General features: G+C 39.4%; 1 protein-coding gene across 10 annotated transcripts in view; it reads left to right on the forward strand.

Annotated features, from left to right (window-relative positions):
- The window catches only part of RMI1 (RecQ mediated genome instability 1), a 640,651-nt gene that overhangs the window by 6,421 nt on the left and 612,577 nt on the right, over positions 1 to 21,653 (forward strand). For 4 of the 10 annotated variants that reach the window (XM_065530754.1, XM_065530755.1, XM_065530756.2 and 1 more), the window contains exons 2-3: positions 1,546 to 1,579; positions 13,621 to 13,709. In XM_065530754.1, coding sequence (XP_065386826.1) covers positions 1,546 to 1,579; positions 13,621 to 13,652 — 66 coding nt within the window. In that variant the 3' untranslated portion in view covers positions 13,653 to 13,709. Of the gene's footprint in view, positions 1 to 1,545; positions 1,580 to 13,620; positions 13,710 to 15,188; positions 18,304 to 21,653 lie in introns of those variants that run through there. The other 6 variants (XM_065530752.2, XM_065530751.2, XM_065530753.2 and 3 more) reach the window with 3 other exon arrangements.

The following is a 21,653-nucleotide window of genomic DNA, read 5'->3' on the forward strand; positions in this document are numbered from 1 at the left end:
TTACTATCTCTGAAATTCATTCTTGTTCATTTTCTGTTCAACCTTGACCTTTTCAGTTCATAACCAATCAGTCTTTCTTCTTTTCTTACTGATTCATTTCTTTTGAAGTTTCAAAGTCAACTGAAAGTACACTTTGTCCTCATTTCAGTTTACCTAATCTAATGTCTGTCATCACATTTTTACAACACCTTTGAAAATTATACTAGGTCCATTTGCCAGCACTGTTACTTAAATTTTACTGGAGGAAATAGGCACCTTATTGAATTGGTGCAACTAAGAGCCATGATTTTATTTATTTGTTTGTTTGTTTGAGATGGAGTCTCACTCTGTCACCCAGGCTGTAGTGCAGTGGTGCGATCTTGGCTCACTGCAACCTCTGCCTTCTGGATTCAAGCGATTTTCCGCCTCAGCCTCCTGAGTAGCTGGGATTACAAGCATGCACCACCACACCCAGCTAATTTTTGTATTTTTAGTAGAGATGGGGTTTCACCATGTTGACTCACACTCCTGACCTCAGGTGATCCACCCACCTCGGCCTCCCAAAGTGCTGGGATTACAGGCTTGAGCCACCGTGCCCGGCCTGCCTTCTTATTGTTTTTATTTTTATCATTTTTCTGCTCCTTTTATGTCTTCTGTTAGATTGTTTTCTTTATTCTGTGTTTTCCTCAGCTAGTTTGAAAGTTGTTACATTTCTATTCTTTTGGTGTTTACCTTAAGTTTTTTAATTGGAGTATAATTTACCTTCAGTAAAATTCATATTTTTTGGTGTATAGTTCTGAGTTTTGATAAACAGATACAGTCATGTAACCACCAACCACCACCACTATTGTCATGTTATAGAACAGTTCCATCACCTCCAAAATTTTCTTTTGCCCCTTGTTGTCAACCTCTTTCCACAGTTCCAGCGTTTGGCAACCACTGAACTGTTTTCTGTTTGTATAGTGTTGCGTTTTTCCTGAATGTCATATAAATGGAATATTCCTTCACTTATCATACTGAATTTGACATTCATGCATATCATTCCTTGTGTCCATAGTTTATTTTTATTATTAAATAGTATTCCATTGTATGGATATTATCACAGTTTATCCATTGACCAAATTAAGGACATGTGGGTGGGTTTTTTTTGAGACAGAGTCTCAGTCTGTCACTCAGGCTGGAGTGCAGTAGTGCAAACATGGCTCACTGCAGCCTCAACCTCCTGGGCTCAAGTGATCCTCCTACCTCTGCCTCCCGGGGAGCTAGGACTACAGGCATGCGCCACCACATTCAGTTTTTTAATTTTTTGTGAGAGATAGAGTCTCGCCATATTGTCCAGGCTGATTTTAAACTCCTGGCCTCAAGTGACCCTCCCACCTTAGTTTCCCCAAGTGTTGGGATTACGGGTGTGTGCCACCACACCTGGCCACATACAGGATTTTAATGGATGTCAAAATTATTTACTCTCTTGAGTAAATACCTTGTGCATTGCTGGGTTGTATGGTAAGTGTATGTTTTGATTTCTAAGAAAATGTTTTCCTTTTGTTTTGTTTTGTTTTGCTACAGGGTCTTGCTCTATCGCCCAGGCTGGAGAACAGAGGTATGATCACAGCTCACTGCAGCCTTGTCCTCCTGGACTTAGGTGGTCCTCCTCCCTTAGGCTTCTGAGTAGCTGGGACTACAGGCATGCACCACAATGTCTGGCTAATTTTCTCATTTTTGTTAGAGACAGGGTTTTGCTGTGTTGCTCAGGCAGGTATCGAACTCCCCGGCTCAAGCAGTTTGCCCTTCTCAGCCTCTCAAAGTGCTGGGATTACAGGCATGAGCCACTGCACCTGGCCCAACTGTTCTCCTTTGTAGAAACCTGCCAAGCTCTTTTCCACAGTGGCTGTGCCATTTTGCATTCTCACTAGCAATGAGAATTCTAGTACTTGGTATTGTCAGTTATTTTTTATTTTACGTGTGTAGTGATATCACCTTTGATTTTAATTTTGCATTTCCCTAATGTCTAATAATATTGAACATGTTTTCCTGTGTTTATTTTCCATCTGCGTATTTTCTTTGGTGAAGTATCCATATCATTTTTCTTTTTGCCTTGTTTGTTTTTTTGTTGAGACACGGTCTTGCTCTGTTACCCAGGCTGAATGCAGTGGTGTGACCTTGGCTTACTGCAGCCTTGACCTCCCAGACTCAAGTGATCCTCCATCTCAACCTCCTGAGTAGTTGAGACCACAGGCACATGCCACCATGCCCACCTAATTTTGTTTATATTTTTGTAGCGACAAGATCTCAATATGTTTTCCAGGCTGGTCTTTAATTCCTGGGCTCAAGTAATCCTCCTGCCTTGGTCTCCCAAAGTGCCAGGCTTATGGGTGTGAGCCACTATGCCTGGACTGAAGTATCCTTTCAAATCTCTTTCTCATTTTATGGATTAAATACTTAAATGTAAGACCTGAAACCATGAAACTACTAGGCAAAAACATTGTGGAAATGCTTCAGGACACTGTTCTGGGCAAAGTTTTTTTGGGGTAAAAACTTAAAAGCACAGGCAGTCAGGTGCGGTGACTCACGCCTGTAATCCTGGCACTTTGGGAGACTGAGGCAGGCAGATCACGAGGTCAGGAGATCGAGACCATCCTGGCTAACACAGTGAAACCCCGTCTCTACTAAAAATACAAAAATTGGCCGGGCGCGGTGGCTCAAGCCTGTAATCCCAGCACTTTGGGAGGCCGAGACGGGCGGATCACGAGGTCAGGAGATCGAGACCATCCTGGCTAACATGGTGAAACCCCGTCTCTACTAAAAAATACAAAAAACTAGCCGGGCGAGGTGGCGGGCGCCTGTAGTCCCAGCTACTCGGGAGGCTGAGTCAGGAGAATGGCGTAAACCCGGGAGGTGGGGCTTGCAGTGAGCTGAGATCCGGCCACTGTACTCTAGCCTGGGCGACACAGCGAGACTCCGTCTCAAAAAAAAAAAAAAAAAAAAAAAAAATTAGCTGGGCATGGTGGCGGGCGCCTGTAGTCCCAGCTACTTGGGAGGCTGAGGCAGGAGAATGGCGTGAACCCAGGAGGCGGAGTTTGCAATGAGCCGAGATTGAGCCATTGCACTCCAGCCTCGGTGATAGAGTGAGACTCCATCTCTTAAAAAAAAAAAAAAGCACAGGCAATAAAAGCAAAAATAGACAGATGGAATTATATTAAACTAAAAAGCTTCTGTACAGCAAAGGAAATAACCAACAAAGAGACAACCTATTGAATCAGAGAAAATATTCACAAAATATCCATCTGACAAGGAATTAATAACAAGAATATATAAGGAGCTGAAACAATAGCAAAGAGCCAAATAATCTGATTTTTAAAATGGGCAAATGGTCTGAATAGGAATTTCACAAAAGAAGATGTGCAGGTGGCCAACAGGTTCATGAAAAAAATATTCAACATCGTGAATCAGGGAAATGCAAATCAAAACCACAATGAGATTTCATCTCACCCCAGTTAAAATTGCCATCAAAAAGACAAAAAAAAAAAAAAAAAAAAAGATGCTTGTGAGGATAGAGAGAAAGGGGAATGGTAGGACAGTTTAATTGGGAATATAAATTAATGTAGCCTCTGTAAAAAACAGTATGGAGGTTCCTCAAAAGAATAAAAATAGATCTGCCATATGATCCAGCAATTTCACTGTAAGGTATAAACTAAAAGGAAATGAATGTATTGAAGAGATATCTGCATTCCAGTGTTTATTACAGTACTATTTACAGTTTCCGTGATATGGAAAAGCCTGAATCCATCAGCAGATGAATGGATAAAGAAAATGTGGTTATATATACAATGGAATATTATTCAGCCATAAAAAAGAATGATCCTATCATTTGCAGCAACATGGATGTAACTGGAGAACATTATGTTCAGTGAAATAAGCCAAGCACAGACACATATTGTATGTTCTCACTCATGTGGGATCTAAAAAAAGTTGATCTCAAGAAGGTAGAGAGTAGAACAATGGTTACCAGAGGCTGGGAAGGATAGTGGGGGCAAAAGGTATGAAGACAGATTGGTTAATGGGTATAAAAATACAGTTAGAGGCCGGGCCCAGTGGCTTATGCCTCTAATCCCAGCATTTTGGGAGGCCGAAGCTGACAGATCATGGGGTCAAGAGTTCGAGACCAGCCTGTCTAATGTAGTGAAACCCCGTCTCTACTAAAAATACAAAAATTAGCCAGGCGTGGTGGTACGTGACTGTAGTCCCAGCTACTTGGGAGGCTGAGGCAGGAGAATCACTTGAACTCAGGAGGCAGAGGTTGTAGTGAGCCGAGAGAGTGCCACTGCACTCCAGCCTGGGCGACAGAGCTAGACGCTGTCTTAAAACAAAAAAAAATACAATTAGAAGGAATAAGTTCTAGTGTTTGACAGCACTGCATTGTGGCTATAGTTAACAGTAATTTAGTATTTCTTTCAAAATAGAAGAGAAGGTTTGGAATGTTCTCAACAGAAGGAAAGAAATGTTTGAAGTGGTAGATATCCTAATTACCCTGATTTGATCATTACACACTGTATGCATGTATTGGAATATCACATGTACTCCATATATATGTACATTATTATGTATCAATAAAAAGTATTTTGTTAATTTCAATATTTGTTTTCTTTCTTTCTTTTTTTTTTTTTTTTGAGACGGAGTTTTGCTCTTGTTGCCCAGGCTGGCGTGCAATGGCACGATCTCGGCTTACCACAACCTCTGCCTCCTGGGTTCAAGCAATTATGTTGCCTCAGCCTCCAGAGTAGCTAGGACTACAGGCATGCGCCACCATACCCAACTAATTTTGTATATTTAGTAGAGACGGGGTTTCTGCATGTTGCTGAGGCTGATCTCTAACTCCCAGCCTCAGGTGATCCACCTGCCTCGGCCTCCCAAAGGGCTGAGAATGTAGGCGTGAGCCACTGTGCCCAGACAATATCTGTTTTCTTACTGAATTTTAAAAATTATTTGGATATTCAAGATATTTCTTTTGTCAATTAGATGTTTCTTCTAGACTGATATGCATGTGTGTGTGTCTTGTCTTTTTATATTCCTAACAGTGTCTTTCATAGAGCAGATGTTTTAAATTCTTTTCATTTATGTATCATGCTTTTGATGTCATTTTTAAAAAATTTGTGTGTGTGTATATATATATATATATATATACATATATATATATTTTTTTTTTTTTTTTGAGACAGAGTCTCACTCTGTCACCCGGGCTGGAGTGCAGTGGCGCAGTCTCAGCTCACTGCAAGCTCCGCCTCCTGGGTTCACGCCATTCTCCTGCCTCAGCTTCCCCAGCAGCTGGGACTACAGGCGCCCGCCACCACGCCCGGCTAATTTTTTTGTATTTTTAGTAGAGTAGAGACAGGGTTTCATGTGTTAGCCGGGATGGTCTCCATCTCCTGACCTCGTGATCCACCCGCCTCGGCCTCCCAAAGTGCTGGCATTACAGGCATGAGCCACCGCGCCTGACCTTAATTAATATTTTTTAGAGACAGGTTCTCACTTTGTGTCCAGGGTAGGGTACTGCAGCACAAACATGGCTGACTACAGCCTCAACCTCCTGGGCTCAAGCAATCCTCCCATCTTAGCCTCCGAAGTTACTAGAGCTACAAATGTGTGCCACCACACCCCAGCTTGTTTTAAAATTTTTTTGTAGAAGTGGGGTCTTGCTCTGTTGCCCATGTTGGTCTTGAACTTCTGTCCTCAAGTGATGCTCCCACCTTGGCCTCCCAAAGTGCTAGGATTATAGGCGTGAGCCACCATGTCCAACCCTGGTGTCATTTTTCTAAGAAAACTTTTAGGAAACCAAGGTCACAAAGATTTTTCTGCAAACCTCTTATACATATTTTGTAGTTTTAGTTTTTACATTTAGCTGTGTGATCCATTTTGAATTAATTTTTATACATAGTTTGAGGTGTTGGTTGAGGCTCATAGTTTTTTGCATATGGATATCCAGTTGTTTCAGTGCCATGTGTTCAAATGACTATCCTGTTTTTGTTGAATTACTTTTACAACTTTGTGGAAAATCAATTGATCATATATATGTGTGTCTATTTGTAGACTGTCTTCTCTTCCTATTTTCCAGTATGTTAATCCTTTTGTCAACATCTCACTGTTGATTATTGTAGCTTTCTATGAAGTCTTAATGTTAGATAGTGTGAATCCTCCAACTTTGTTTTTCTTTTCAAAATTGTCTTGGCAATTCTAGTTCCTTTGCCTTTCCATATAAATTTTAGAATCAGCTTGTCATTTTTGTAAAAAGATTGCTGGGGATTTGAATGGAATTGCATTGAATCTATAGAACAATTTGGAGAGAACTGAAACCTTCACCAGATGAAGTCTTCCAATCCATGAACACATCCATATCTCTCCATTTGCTTAGGTTTTTAATTTCTTTAATCTGTAATTTATAGTTTTCAGCATAGTGTTTGCCTTTTAGGTGCTATTATAAAATGTACTGTTTTGTCCATTGCTTGTACAGTTGGTAACCTTATTTGAAGGTTTGAAGACACCTCATTTAATATGTATTATTGAATCATTAACATTGAACTTACACAGCCAATAGTGCTATAACTCATGCCTGAATAAGCTTATCTAAAATACAGATTTTCTCCACAAGGCAGATCATAGCTTCCTTGTGCTTAGGTACACTAGGTAGCACTTGAGCACTGTGCCAGGGGACCGTTTTAAACATCAAAATTACTGGGAAAAAAAACCAAAAAAAGCACAAAAACATGGCACTAAGTAGAGCACTAAAAGGAGACTTGTTTATTGTATGAGACCTGAACTAAAAAGACACAGTATCACTTTGACCTCAGCTGGGAATGTGTATGTTGGATGACTCAAATTTTTCACTGCTCTGTACATGTTCATGAATGACCATGAGAGTGCAGTAAATATTGATTTTGGGATTACAGATAAATTTTAGTGAGTAGGCAAATTAGGAATCTGTGAATGAAGATCAACTATATAAAAGTAAAATTGACTTTTGTGCTATATATTGGCCTTATATCCTGGATCTTGCTAACTCAGGTGATAGAGCTTTTTTGTTGATTCTTTGGCATTTTCTTCATCAATATTCATGTCATCGGCAAATAGGGGTACTTTTATTATTCCTTTTTTCTCTCTTTCTCTCTTTTTAAAATTGTAGTAAAAAGCACAGCAAATAAATTTACCCACTGGTCTGGTTGCAGTGATGTTTACAACCAATTATAGATTTCTTTGTTCCTTCTCCATTTCCACTGCCTTACTTGAGTAGCCTAAAAAAAAGAAAAAAAAATACCCTCTTAACAATTTTAAGTACATTTTATGGCATTGTTAATTATGTGCATATTGTTGTTCAATAGTTATCTAGAACTTTTTCACCTGGCATTACTGAAACTACCCATTTAGTGACAGCTCCCCATTTCTCCCTCCCCACAACACTTGATAATCACCATTCTGCTTTCCGTTTCTATGTGCTTGATTACTTTAGGTACCTCATATAAGTGGAATCATGCAGTATTTGTCCTTTTCTGATTGGCTTATTTTACTTAGCATAATGTCCTCAAGGTTAATTTATGCTGTGGCATATGATAGGATTTACTTCTTTTATAATACTGAACATTCCATGGTATGTATATGTTGTATTTTCTGTATCCATCTATCAGTGGACATTTCGGTTGTGTCTATATGCTTAATGTTAGCAATGCTGCAATGAACGTGGATTGTGCAGGTATCTCTTCAAGATCCTGTTTTCAGTTCATTGGGATATACACCTAGAAGTGGGATCATATGGTAGTTCTAGTTTTAATTTTTTGAGGAAGCTCTATACTGTTTTCCATAGTAGCTTCACCATTTTACAGTCGTACTAACAGTGCACAGGGGTTTCAGTTTTCCCACATCCTCTCCAATACTTGTTATTTTCTTGTTTTTTGATATTGGCAATTCTAACAGGTATGAGGGTGAGATCTCATTGTGGTTTTGATTTTTATTTCTTTTATGATTAGTGATGTTGAGCATCTTTTCATATGCTTGTTGACCATTGTATATCTTTTTTTTTTTTTTTAAGATAGGGTCTTGCTTTGTTGCCCAGACTGGGGTGCAGTCGCACGCTTATGGCTCACTGCAGCCTTGACCTCAAGCAGTCCTCTCACCTCAGCCTCATGAGTAGCTGGGACTACAGGCGTGCGCCACCATGCCCAGCTAATTTTTGTATTTTTTCGTAGAGTTGGGATTTCACCATGTTGTCCAGGCTGGTCTTGAACTCTTGGGCTTAAGTGATCCACCTGCCTCTGCCCCCCAAAATGCTGGGATTACAAGTGTGAGCCACTGTTACCAGCTCATTGTATATCTTTGGAGAAATGTCTATTCAAGCTGTTTGCCCATTTTCAAATTGGATTATTTTTTGTTGTTAAAGTTGAGAAGTTCTTTACCTATTCTGGGTAATAACCCCTTATCTGATATGTGGTTTGCAAATATTTTCTCCCATTCCGTAGATTGTCTTTTTACTCTGTTGATTGTGTCGTTTGGTGCACACAAGTTTTTCAGTTTGATGCAGTGCCATTTGTCTATTTTTGCTTTTGTTACCTGTACTTTTGGTGTCATATCCAAGAAATCATAGCCCATTTCAATGTCATGAAGCTTTTTCCTTATGTTTTCTTCTAGGAGTTTTATAGTTTCAGGTGCTACCTTTGTACCTGTAATCGATTTTGAGTTAGTTTTTGTGTATGATGTGAGATAAAGTCCATCTTTAATCTTTTGCATGGGCATGTCCAGTTTTCTCAACACCATTTGCTGAAGAGAGAATCGTTTTTCCATTGTGGAGTCTTGGCACCATTATCAAAGATTATTTGACACGATACCTCCTGGGATCAAGTGATCCTCCCACCTCAGCCCCCCAAGTGACTGGGACCACCAGAAGGTGACACCACACCTGGCTGATTTTTGTATGTTTTGTGGAGACGGGGTTTTGTCATGTTGCCCAGGCTGGTCTTGAACTCCTGAGCTCAAGCGATCTGCCCACCTAGGCCTCCCTAGTGTTGTGATTACAGGCATAAGCCACCATGTCTAGCTCCCACATTTTTGTTATATTTTAGATCCAGCTTGTTAGGTCTTTTGATACTTTTCTTTATCCTTAATGTTTTGTATTTTGCCATATTACTGTGTATAAGTGTAGATTTTACTATTGATTAGCAGTAGAGAGTTTTTTCAACCTAGAAAATAATACCTTGCAAAAATTTCAACCATTATTTATTTATTTATTTTGAGATGAAGTCTCACTCTATCACCCAGGCTGGAGTGCAGTGGCGAGATCTCGGCTCATCACAACCTTCGCCTCCCGGGTTCAAGCCATTCTCCTACCTCAGCCTCCTGAGTAGCTGGGATTACAGGTGCATGCCACCATGCCCAGCTAATTTTTGTATTTTGAGTAGAGACAGGGTTTCACCATGTTGGCTAGGGTGGTCTTAAACTCCTGACCTTGTGATTCACCTGCCTTGGCCTCCCAAAATGCTGGGATTACAGGCATGAGCCACCACGCCTGGCCTCAACCATTATTTTTTTAAAAAAACATTTCCTTCACCTCTTCTATTTTTTCCTTCTGAAACTGCAATTATTTCACTGTTGGAACCTATGTTCCCTATTTCTTAGTTCTTTTTTCCTCACTGTGTAATATCTTAATCTTTTCTTTATACTGTGTTCTAGGTAATTTCTAATACATAAGTTATCTCTTCATTTGTTGTTAGCCGGATATTTATCCCATCTATTGATTTTAATTTTAAAGACCATTTTCTATTTCTGAGATTTACAATAGATTCTTTTTATAAATGTCTGTGATCATTTAATTATCTTCTATTCTTCTTTTAGGATGTTAGTCCCACTTAAGTATATTTAGTATGCTCAAAGAGATTAAAAAAATTAAGATTCTTCATTTAAAAAACTGTCTTCAGGTGTAAATTCTATTTGCTGTGTCTGCTTATTGGTAGTAATTTTCCTAAAGTATATTATAATTTTGGTTTGTGGGCTCACGTTGGATTTTTTTTTCCTGTGTGTGTTTTACCCCTTTTGTGTGGCTTTGGAGTGTACTCCACCTGTCCCTCTGGCTGACATAGCTCTAGGTCAGCTGTTTCATTAGGAATTTGGGTTTTTACTTTGGGAATAGCCTAGTTCTGGACGACACTACATTTGTTATATGTGTTACGCAGGCCCAGTGTCTATTCTCAGGGTAGCTCTGTTCCTGCCACAGTTGGGTGGAACTTTTTGTGGCCCAGTTCCAGCAAGGAGTCTGTTTCTGGTCTTCTGTTCCATGCATGGCATGCTGGACTTCTGGAGCGTCACAGCTTTAGCTACACTGTTTTTAGTTAAAAGCCCTTTTCCTGGGGGCTGCATGGCTTTAGTGCCCACTTAACCACTCTAAATTTGTCAACCACGAAGATCTTACTTACACTCTTATTGAGTGTAGCTAAATATTTAAAGTTTTATCTAGTTTCTTGTATATCCTTCTAGAGGTACTTTATGTTTATATAAGTAATAATGTGCTTATTTTCCTTTGTATACAGAAGTTAGCATACTATATATCGTATTATATTAGTTCATTCTCGTTCTGCTATAAAGAAATACCCGAGACTGGGTAATTTATAAAGAGAAGAGATTTAAATTGGCTCATGGTTCTGCAGGCTGTATAGGAACCAGGCTGGGGAGGCCTCAGGAAACTTAAAATCATGGAAAAAGTGAAGGGGGAGCAGGCGCATCTTACGGGGCCAGAGCAAGGGGAGGGCAGAGAGGGAGAAGGTGCCACACGCTTTTTTTTTTTTTTTTAAATCAGGCATTTAGAAACAAAGCATACATTAATTACATAAAAATAGTTTTTGAATAACAGAGTAAGCATCATATTGTCATTAGCAACAACATAGGACATGGGGTGGGATGCAGGACTCTGGGTGGTTTTAAAGATAGAGGTGGGTGGGTTTTTTCCCCCCTTTTTTTTTTGTAGGGCTCTGGGTGGTTTTAAAGATAGAGGTGGGTGGGTTTTTTCCCCTCCTTTTTTTTTTTGCAGGGCTCTGGGTGGTTTTAAAGGTAGAGGGCGGTTCCCACCCCCTCCCTTTTTTTTTGAGATGAAATTTTGCTCTTGTTGTCCAGGCTGGAGTGCAATGGCACAATCTCAGCTCACCACAACCTCTGCCTCACAGGTTCAGGCGATTCTCCTGCCTCACCTCCTGAGTAGCTGAGATTATAGGCATGCGCCACCACACCTGGTTAATTTTGTATTTTTAGTAGAGACAGGGTTTCTCCATGTTGGTTAGGCTAGTCTCGAACTCCCAACCTCAGGTGATCCGTCTGCCTTGGCCTCCCAAAGTGGTGGGATTACAGGCATGAGCTACTGTGTTCGACCCTTTTTTTCCCTTAATTGGGGGAAAAAAAAAGTTATTTGTTATTCCTGACTTAAAGCAAGAACAAATACCTCCCTGGACCCTGGTGGGCTGTGTAACAGGGAGGGTCAGGGAGGAGTGAGAAGGGCTCTGCACCTACTGGGAGGATGGTGTCATATGGAAAACTGGCACAGGGGCTTCTTCTCCTCCTCTTTGCCACACACATTTTTGAACAACCGGATCTCAGGAGCACTCACTATCACGAGAGCAGCACGGAGGGGGAAATCCACCCCCATAATTCAGTCACCTCCCACCAGGTCCTACCTCCAACACTGGGGATTTGGGTGGGGCCACAGACCCAAACCATATCACCTATACTTTGCTTTTCTTAATAAGATAGGGAGTATTTTTTTTTTTTTTTTTTTTGAGAGACAGAATCTTGCTCTGTCTCCCAGGTGGAGTGCAGTGGCGCAGTCATAGCTCACTGTAGCTTCAACCTCTGGGCTCAAGCAATCCTCCCACTTCAGTCTCCCTAGTAGCTGGGACTACAGGCATGCACCACCATGCTCAGCTAATTTAAAAAAATAAATAAATTAATTAATTAAAGATGGGATCTTGCTTTGTTGCCCAGGCTGGTCTTGAACTCCTGGGCTCAAGTGATCTTCCCACCTTGGCCTCCCAGAGTGCTGGGTTTACAGGCGTGAGCTACCACGCCCAGCCAAGATAGGAAGTATTTCCATTTGGTAAATCAGAGGGCTGGCATGGAGATTTGGTTTCTTTGTTAAGGAGACCTGCTGATTTGACCTGCATAGTTTATCTTCATCACAATGGGTAGAGACTTTTCCTATTTTTGAATTTTTACATTGTTTTTTACATATAGTTTAAAAAATGTTTATCCTCTCATTTTCTTTAATATAAAGATTAATCAGTTCTCTAATTGTGACCTTAACTTCCCCATGTCCTTTGAATTTTCATCATCCATTAAATTAAATTAATAATGTACCTACTGTTTATAGGTTCCTGAGAACTATGTGCTTCTATGTCTTCTTTTATGGGATATTTAAAAAATATTAATGGTAACAAGCACTTACATACATTCACTATGTGTTAGCACAGAAGTATAGAACAAAAGAGGAGAAATTGTTTGGAGGCAGTGATAAGGAGTCTATGTCACTGAGAAATATGAAAAGATGTTCAACCACTAGTATTAGAATCAGCAATAAACTGAAGTTTTAGTTCCTTCCATTTCTCATGCACGTGCTACATTTCTTTCGGCTGTTTTTGGGGATGCAATGTAAAATAGTTTTGTTACAGCAGTAGCTTAAGGTGAGCTGTATTAGCATTTTCAGGGTTTAAACCCCTAAAATCTCAGGTAGGTATATATTATTTTCTTGAGAACCTACAAAAAAATCTCATTCCACTAATTTCAGAGCAGTGTAGGACTTATCCAATGTAGGAATTGGTTGTTCAGTCTAAAATAATGGCCGGGCACGGTGGCTCACACCTATAATCCCAGCACTTTGGGAGGCTGAGGCGGCCAGATCAATTGAGGTCAGGAGTTTGAGACCAGCCTGGCCAACATGGTGAAACCCTGTTTCTCCTAAAAATATAGAAATTAGCCAGGTGTGATGGCGCACACCTGTAGTCCCAGCTACTGGGGATGCTGAGGCAGGAGAATCGCTTGAACCTGGGAGGCAGAGGTTGCAGTGAACCGAGATCGCGCCACTGCAGTCCACTCTGGGTGACAGAGCAATACTCTGTCTCAAAGAAATAAAATAATATAAAATAACAATAAGTATAGTTTTTAAGTGGCTGCTTTTTGTCAGTTGCTGTAGTAAGTACTATAAGTCTAATAGTATACATTTACTGAGTTCTTGCTATGTGCCAGGTGCTGCTTTTTCCATATTAATCTAATCTTAATAACAAGCCTGTGAGGAAAATCCTGTTATTCTTGTTTTACAAATAAGATAAGTAGGATATCGTGAAGTTGAGTAACTTGTTTAGAGTCACAGAGTTTATGAGTTTGTAAGTCTAGCACCAGAGATGTATTCAACATCAAATATTATACCTCCTATCTTCTTTAATTTTCACAGTAAGCCTATGAGGTAAGTATATAGAAAAGGAAACAGAGAGAGTGTGTAACTGTCTCATGGTCACTTGTTTCTGATCCCCATGAACCATACCATCAAACTCTTGCACTTAAGAAAATAGTCCAGTTTTTATACAACTTCATCTTACAACTCTTACTGCTTCTTGTCTTATCTCCCAGGGCCATTTCTGAGCAGTAGAGGTTTCAAGTAGTCCACTAACAACCAGTTCCAAATTCTGTGGTCAAATCCTGTGCTGCTGTTCCAAGTGGTAAGTTTTCTTATGGACATAGTAAAACTTTAATATATTCTATTCATAAGTATCTTCATCTGTAAAAGGAACAAAGTATACTTTTGTGAACACATGATTGATTAGGCTTTATTGTTTTGCTACTGCTTTATCATACTGAGAAAGTCAGAAGTTAAATATTAATATATTTGCCTGGCACAACTTTTGAAAATATTTAGCCCAACAAATAAGATGCTTTACGTCTATCAGCTCGGTCTACTGTTATTTGTTATAATTCTATCTTGGCCGGGCGCGGTGGCTCACTCCTGTAATCCCAGCACTTTGGGAGGCCGAGGCGGGTGGATCACGAGGTCGGGAGATCGAGACCATCCTGGCTAACACGGTGAAACCCCGTCTCTACTAAAAATGCAAAAAATTAGCCGGGCGTGGCGGTGGGCCCCTGTAGTCCCAGCTACTTGGGATGCTGAGGCAGGAGAATGGCGTGATCCCGGGAGGCGGAGCTTGCAGTGAGCCAAGATCGTGCCACTGCACTCCAGCCTGGGCGACTCAGTGAGACTCCGTCTCAAAAAAAAAAATAATAATAATAATTGTATCTTTAGACCACATATTCAAGTGCTAAATGGACAAACACAGTGGTATGTTTTAATAGAGTTAAATTAGAACTATTATACATACATGAAGAACATTAGTGAACATTGTTTCTTAACTAAATTTTAAGTGATTACAATCTGATTATTAGATCAATTATAATATATTATACACTAGTCTCCCTTTCTCCATGGTTTTGCTTTCCATGGTTTCAGTTATCTGCAGTCAACCAAGGTCTGAAAATATTTAGTGGAAAATTCTAGAAGTAATTTATAAGTTTTAAATTTAGTGCTGTTCCAAATAGTGTGATGAACTCATACCCTGGACTTCAATCATCCCTTTGTCCAGCATATCTATGCTGTTTATGTTACCCACCCTTTAGTCACTTAGTAGCTGGTTGGAAATCAGATTTTAAAAAATAGTGTATATTAAATTTGGTAATATTTAGAGTTCCAGACATCCACTGGGGGTATTGGAGCATATTCCCCACAGATAAGGGAGGCTACTGTAACTACTGTTTACTGAGTATCCTTCATAGGTCTGACATTATGCTTTACAAATATAATTTGTGTGATCCTGTTAACAGTCCTATAAGATAGATGGTAGTGTTGCCATTTTATATAGGAAAAAACTGGTTACAGAAGTTCAGAATTTTATATTAGGTCACATAACTTGTAACTTGACAGAGCCAGCTTTCAAACCTAGGTATAACTGTCTCAAACCTTTTGATTTTCTCATTATACCATCTGATTATGTGTAGTGTTTGAATTTTGATCACGTAAAAAGTAAAGATTTTTAAGATGCTGAAGAGTGAAAAATCTAAAGGGTGTGCCTGTCTGTACATTTTAGAGAATTACAGAAGCTGTATTCAAATATACTGAATTACCTAATTTTTTTGTTTGTTGTTTTCAGGTAATAGATGCATATTATTTCTTTTATTTAAAAGAAATGAATGTGACTAGTATTGCATTAAGAGCTGAAACCTGGCTTTTAGCTACATGGCATGTTAAAGTACCTCCGATGTGGCTGGAAGCTTGTATTAACTGGATTCAAGAAGAAAATAATAATGTTAACTTGAGTCAGGCCCAAATGAATAAACAAGTGTTTGAGCAGTGGCTCCTTACTGATCTGAGGGATTTGGAGCATCCTCTTTTACCTGATGGCATTTTAGAAATTCCAAAAGGAGAACTAAATGGATTTTATGCTCTGCAGATCAATTCCTTGGTTGATGTAAGTCAGCCTGCATATTGCCAGATACAGAAGTTGAGAGGAAAGAATACAACAAATGATCTAGTTACAGCTGAAACACAAGTAACCCCAAAACCTTGGGAAGCAAAGCCTTCACGAATGTTGATGCTGCAGCTAACTGATGGAATTGTACAAATACAGGGAATGGAATATCAGCCTATTCCAATTCTTCATAGTGATCTTCCTCCAGGTACAAAAATTTTGATTTTTGGAAATATATCTTTCCGTCTTGGTGTTCTCTTATTGAAACCAGAAAATGTGAAAGTATTAGGAGGTGAAGTAGATGCTCTTTTAGAAGAATATGCCCAAGAAAAAGTACTTGCAAGATTAATAGGGGAACCTGATCCTGTACTTTCAGTCATACCAAACAATTCTAACGAAAACATTCCCAGAGTTACAGATGTTCTAGATCCTGCATTAGGTCCTTCTGATGAAGAACTCTTGGCAAGTCTTGATGAAAATGATGAGCTTACAGCAAATAATGACACTTCCTCAGAAAGGTGTTTCACCATGGGTAGTTCCTCAAATACCATTCCCACAAGACAGTCAAGTTTTGAGCCAGAATTTGTTATTTCTCCAAGACCAAAAGAGGAACCATCAAACCTATCTATGCATTTCACGGATGGGGAATTAGATGACTTTTCATTGGAGGAGGCCTTGCTTTTAGAAGAAACTGTCCAGAAAGAACAGATGGAAACTAAAGAATTGCAGCCATTGACTTTTAACAGAAATGCCGATCGAAGTACAGAGAGATTTTCACATAATCCTAATACTATGAATACTTTTTCTTTGACTTGCAAAAATGGAAACAATAATTGGAGTGAAAAAAATGTATCTGAACAAATGACTAATGAAGACAAATCATTTGATTGTCCATCTGTTAGAGACCAAAACAGGAGTATTTTTTCAGTTCATCGTAATGTACCCTTAGCCCATGATTTTACAAATAAAGATAAGAACTTAGAGACAGATAATAAAATAAAACAAACCAGCAGTTCAGATGGACATTCCTTAAATAGTAAAATATTAGATAGAGAGGTGGTCAATTATGTACAGAAAAGGAGTTCACAAATTTCTAATGAAAATGATCGTCATTTACAGACTTGTTCTTTAAGATTACCAGAGAATAGCATTAATTTTTCTATTGCCATGGATTTGTATTCTCCACCCTTTATCTATTTGTCTGTTCTACTGGCCAGCAAACCAAAGGAAGTTACAACAGTGAAAGTGAAAGCATTTATTGTAACCTTAACTGGAAATCTCTCAAGTTCCGGTGGCATTTGGAGTATAACTGCAAAGGTGTCTGATGGTACTGCGTATCTAGATGTAGACTTCGTGGATGAAATACTGACTAGCCTGATAGGGTTCTCTGTACCAGAAATGAAACAGTTAAAAAAGGATCCTCTTCAATACCAAAAGTTCCTGGAAGGTTTGCAGAAATGTCAGAGAGATCTAATAGATTTGTGCTGTATAATGACTATTTCATTTAATCCTTCCTTGTCTAAAGCAATGGTACTGGCATTACAAAATGTTAATACGGAACACCTTGAGAATCTAAAGAAGCGGTTAAATAAATAAGTTAACTAAAATAGTATTAGGAACAATTAAAAACAACAAGGAAATATTTAGAATTTGTTCACAATTTTACTTGTGAGACTTTGTGTAAAAAGGAAAGATGAAATTACATAACTTAGTTTGATTTTAAAGTGTTTAATCATGTTTGTTATATGTGGAGCTTTTTAACATAAGTTAATCTTTTTTTTTTTTTTTTTTTTTTTTTTAAAGACAGGGTCTTGCTTTGTTGCCCAGGCTGGAGTGCAGTGGCATGATCATAGTTATTGCACTGACCTCCTGAGCTCAAGCAATCCTCCTGCCTTAGCCTCTTGAGTTGCTGGGACTCTAGGCATATACCACCATGCCCAGCTAATTTATTATAATTATTATTTTGTAGGGACAGAGTTTTGCTCTGTTGCCCAGGTTGGTCTCAAACTCCTGGCCTCTCAATCCTCCTGTCTTGGCCTCCAAAGGTTAATTTTTTAAAAAGTAACTGTTAGATGGAGGAATATGGTGACCCACTATTGTTGAGAAATTTGTTTTCCACTTGTCACATAAGATGAATGCTGAAGTATCAATACTGGTGTTCAGTGGTGAGTCATATTGTTGAAAGTTAATAATTATAAAGAGGTAATTTTCCTTCTAATGTGTTGTCTATGGCCATACCAACCAGAACATGCCTGAGCTGTCATAATATGTTGAGTACCCAAAAGATTTGTTTATATTGTTAATCTTAGGAAAAAATAAATAAAATCCAGTTAGATCAGAACATCAAACTTTCAGATGCAAATTGATTTACTGGTTTTTATTTTGCTGATTATAATATTTGGTATATTTAAGGTAATCTAGTTAATTAGATGCTATTTCATAGATTATATTGAATGATTTAAAACTTTATTTTCAAGGATAGTTTATTTTAAACGGCATATTGAAAACATCATTAACAAGATCCAGTAGGTAGGACATTTATTGGATTAAAATAAGGCATTTATCTATGTCTTTAGGTGTCATTGTTCCCTTTCTGAATTAGCTGTACATATAAGCCTTCCTTTGGTTTTAAGTGCTGATTTTTTTTATTTTTTAAGAGGGGCTGTTTACCATTCTTCCACTGTGCTGTTATAAAGTTGTATTTGAAAGGTAATGTCGTTTTTATTAATCTTTTGTCTTAAAATAATTTAAAGTGCTTTGAGTTTTAAAACATTAAACAAATCCTTAAATAACAAAATACATTGGTGTTTTATTTTAATGAAAATAATGTAACAGGAAATATCAGGAAGTAAGATAATACATGTATGAAAATATGATAATAGAAGTAGAAGAGAAAGATTTTTAAAATATTTCCATTGTTATATCAGGGTTCAAAGCACCAGGACACAGATATTGCTGGTATGTGCCCTAGTAATAATCTTGTCTATATACTTGCATAGCTTTTTAATAAGTGATCTGAATGGGATAGCCTTATCTTTCATTATCTTTTCATTAAATGCTGTGCTCTTAGACTCTTTATCTCTGTGAATGGGGCTTGAAAATTGGGATTAGAACTTCTTTTCATATTGTCATTAAAGACTGGCTATCGTACTTTTTATCAATCTATGCTACTATATTGGTTCTTGGTGCGTTGATTCTGTTTCTAGTCTTCTCTGGCCTGGATTATTGCAGTGGTTTACTAATTGGTCTTTTATCTTATTTTGCCCTCAAACCATGCTCCATAATGTTACCAGAGTGATCTTCCGAAAATAAATTTCTTCTTGTTTTCTCTTCATTAACCTTTAATACCAACCTCCTTCCACCCCATTACTTACAGGGTGAAGTCCAAACTCCTCACTGAGTATGTAAGGCCTTTCGTGATCTGGCCCCTGACTTCTTTTTTAGCCTATCTTGCCACATTACTCTTTGCCCCTGAGTTTTAGGGGTACCAAGTTATTTGTAGTACACTAAACATGTGGAAGAATATACCTCTTACTTTCATACTCATGCTTTTTTTTTTTTTTTTTTTTTTGAGACGGAGTCTCGCTCTGTCGCCCAGGCTGGAGTGCAGCGGCCGGATCTCTGCTCACTGCAAGCTCCGCCTCCCGGGTTCACGCCATTCTCCTGCCTCAGCCTCCCGAGTAGCTGGGACTACAGGCGCCCACCACCTCGCCCGGCTAGTTTTTTGTATTTTTTAGTAGAGAGGGGGTTTCACCGTGTTAGCCAGGATGGTCTCGATCCCCTGACCTCGTGATCCGCCCGTCTTGGCCTCCCAAAGTGCTGGGATTACAGGCTTGAGCCACCGCGCCCGGCCTCATACTCATGCTTATAGTGCCTCACCCCCCTGCCTTCCTAAATCATTTCCAATTCAGTTTAAGCTTTAGCTGCCTGTTACAGTGTTTCATGAATTCCCCTGCCCACTTGCATGCTCTCCTGTACATTATACAGACTAATATGTGTGTTTTTACTGTGCTTGTTTCTCTGTTATTCTATTGCTACCTTTTTGGTAGGATAAGTCTTACGGGGCTGTCCTGTGTGCATTGTAGGATATTTAGCAATATCTTTGGCCTCTGCCCACTGGATGTGAGCAGCATCCTTCCAGTTGTGATAACCAAAAATCTCTCCAGACATTGCCAGATATTCCCTGGAGCTGGAGATGCCCCTAGTTGAGAACCATTGTTCTGTTGGAATATAAGCTGCTTAACAGTATGGTTGAGGGGTTTACCTTGTTGCTCCAGTAAGCATTTCATCAAGTCTGATAATCTTCTGTTGCCTAATATCTTTTGTGATTTCCCATCATCCATTCCAATAGCATGGTACTTAAAGCCCTGACACCTGTGCATACACAGCATGTCAAAGAGCTGCCCTCTTTAGTGAAAGAATAGATTAGAAAAATCTAGCCTGTAGTAAAGAGTGACTATGAAAAAACTTGGATGACTTGGTTTAGATTCTGGTTGGGTAGGGGAAAAAATGTTCTTTTCCCTGAGAATTTGTAGCTGTAGGTCTGTGCTCATGTGGGGCTAACCAGACACTTAAAAGTTACCTGCACGATAACCTCCAGACTAATAACTGGACACCAACAAGAATGATCCTAAGAGTTCCTGGCAGTAGCAAATGAGAAGAAAAAAACAAGCATAATCAGATGAGCTCTCTCTTTCTCTTGGGAGTGACTCTGCTTTCAGAGTACAGTTGTCCTTTGGTATCCATGGGGGATTGGTTTCAGAACCTTCCACGGATACCAACATCCAGATGCTCAAGTTTCTGATATAAAATGGTACCTTATTTGCATATAACCTAGTCACATACTCCCATATACTTTAAATAATTTAATTTCTAGGTTACTTATAATTCTTTTTTTTTTTTTTTTTTGAGACAGGATCTTGTTCTGTCGCCCTGGCTGGAGTGCAGTGACACAATTACTGGTTACTTCAGCCTTGACCTCCTGGGCTCAAGTGATCCTCTTGCGTCAGCCTGCCGGGTAGCTGGGGCCACAGGTGTATGCCTCCATGCCCAGCTAATTACACTTTTTTTGTAGAGATAGTGTCTTGCCATGTTGGCCAGGCTGGTCTCCAACTCCTGTCCTCAAGCCATTGTCCTGCCTCTGCCTCCTAAAGTGCTTAATACAATGTAACTGCTAGGTAAATAGTTGTATTGTTTAGAGAATAATGACAAGGAAAAAAAGTCTGTACACGTTCAGTATAGATGCATTTTTATTTTGAATATTTCTGATCCATGGCTGGTTGAATCCATGGGTGTGAGGGTTGACCATATATGTTTTTTGCTTGTTCATTCTTAAGTCTTACTGGTTGGCTCCTGCCCTGGGTCCAGTACTGCTTGTGACTTGGTGGGTTAGTCTACCCGATTCTGGAGTTAGTAGGCACCACATGAAGCTCTCAGACATCAACTATTTTTAGACTTAAAAATAACAACGTAATATGCTTGAAAAAAGACAAGATTGAAAGTTTTAGTTGACTGGGAACTAAAAACTAAATTGATTTTTTTTTTTTTTTTTTGAGACAGGGTCTCACTTTTTCACCCAGGCCGGAGTGCAGTGGTGCAATTGTGGCTCACTGCAACCTCGACCTCCTGGGCTCAAGCGATCCTCCTACCATAGTCTCTGGGCAGCTGGGACTACAGGCATGCACCACCAGGCCCAGATAATTTTTTTGTGTTTTTAGTAGAGATGGGATTTTGCCTTTCTACCTAGGCTGGTCTCAAACTCCTGAGCTCAAGCAATCCACCTACCTTGGCCTCCCAAAGTGCTGGGATTACAGTGTGAGCCACTGTGCCTAGCCTAAATGGAAATTCTAACAACAACAAAAGAGCAAGAGCTGGAATTAAGAATTTGATGAGGCTGGGTGCGGTGGCTCGTGCCTGTAATCCCAGCACTTTGGGAGGCCAAGGCAGGCGGATCACCTGAAGTCGGGAGTTCAAGACCAGCCTGACCAACATGGAGAAATCCCATCTCTACTAAAAATACAAAATTAGCCAGGGGTGGTGGTGCATGCCTGTAATTCCAGCTACTCAGAAGGCTGAGGCAGGAGAATCACTTGAACTCAGGAGGTGGAGGTTGTGGTAAGCTGAGATCGTGCCATTGCACTCCAGCCT

This window comes from Macaca fascicularis, chromosome 15 (genome assembly GCF_037993035.2).
Source record: "Macaca fascicularis isolate 582-1 chromosome 15, T2T-MFA8v1.1".
Classification (NCBI taxonomy): Eukaryota; Metazoa; Chordata; class Mammalia; order Primates; family Cercopithecidae; genus Macaca; species Macaca fascicularis.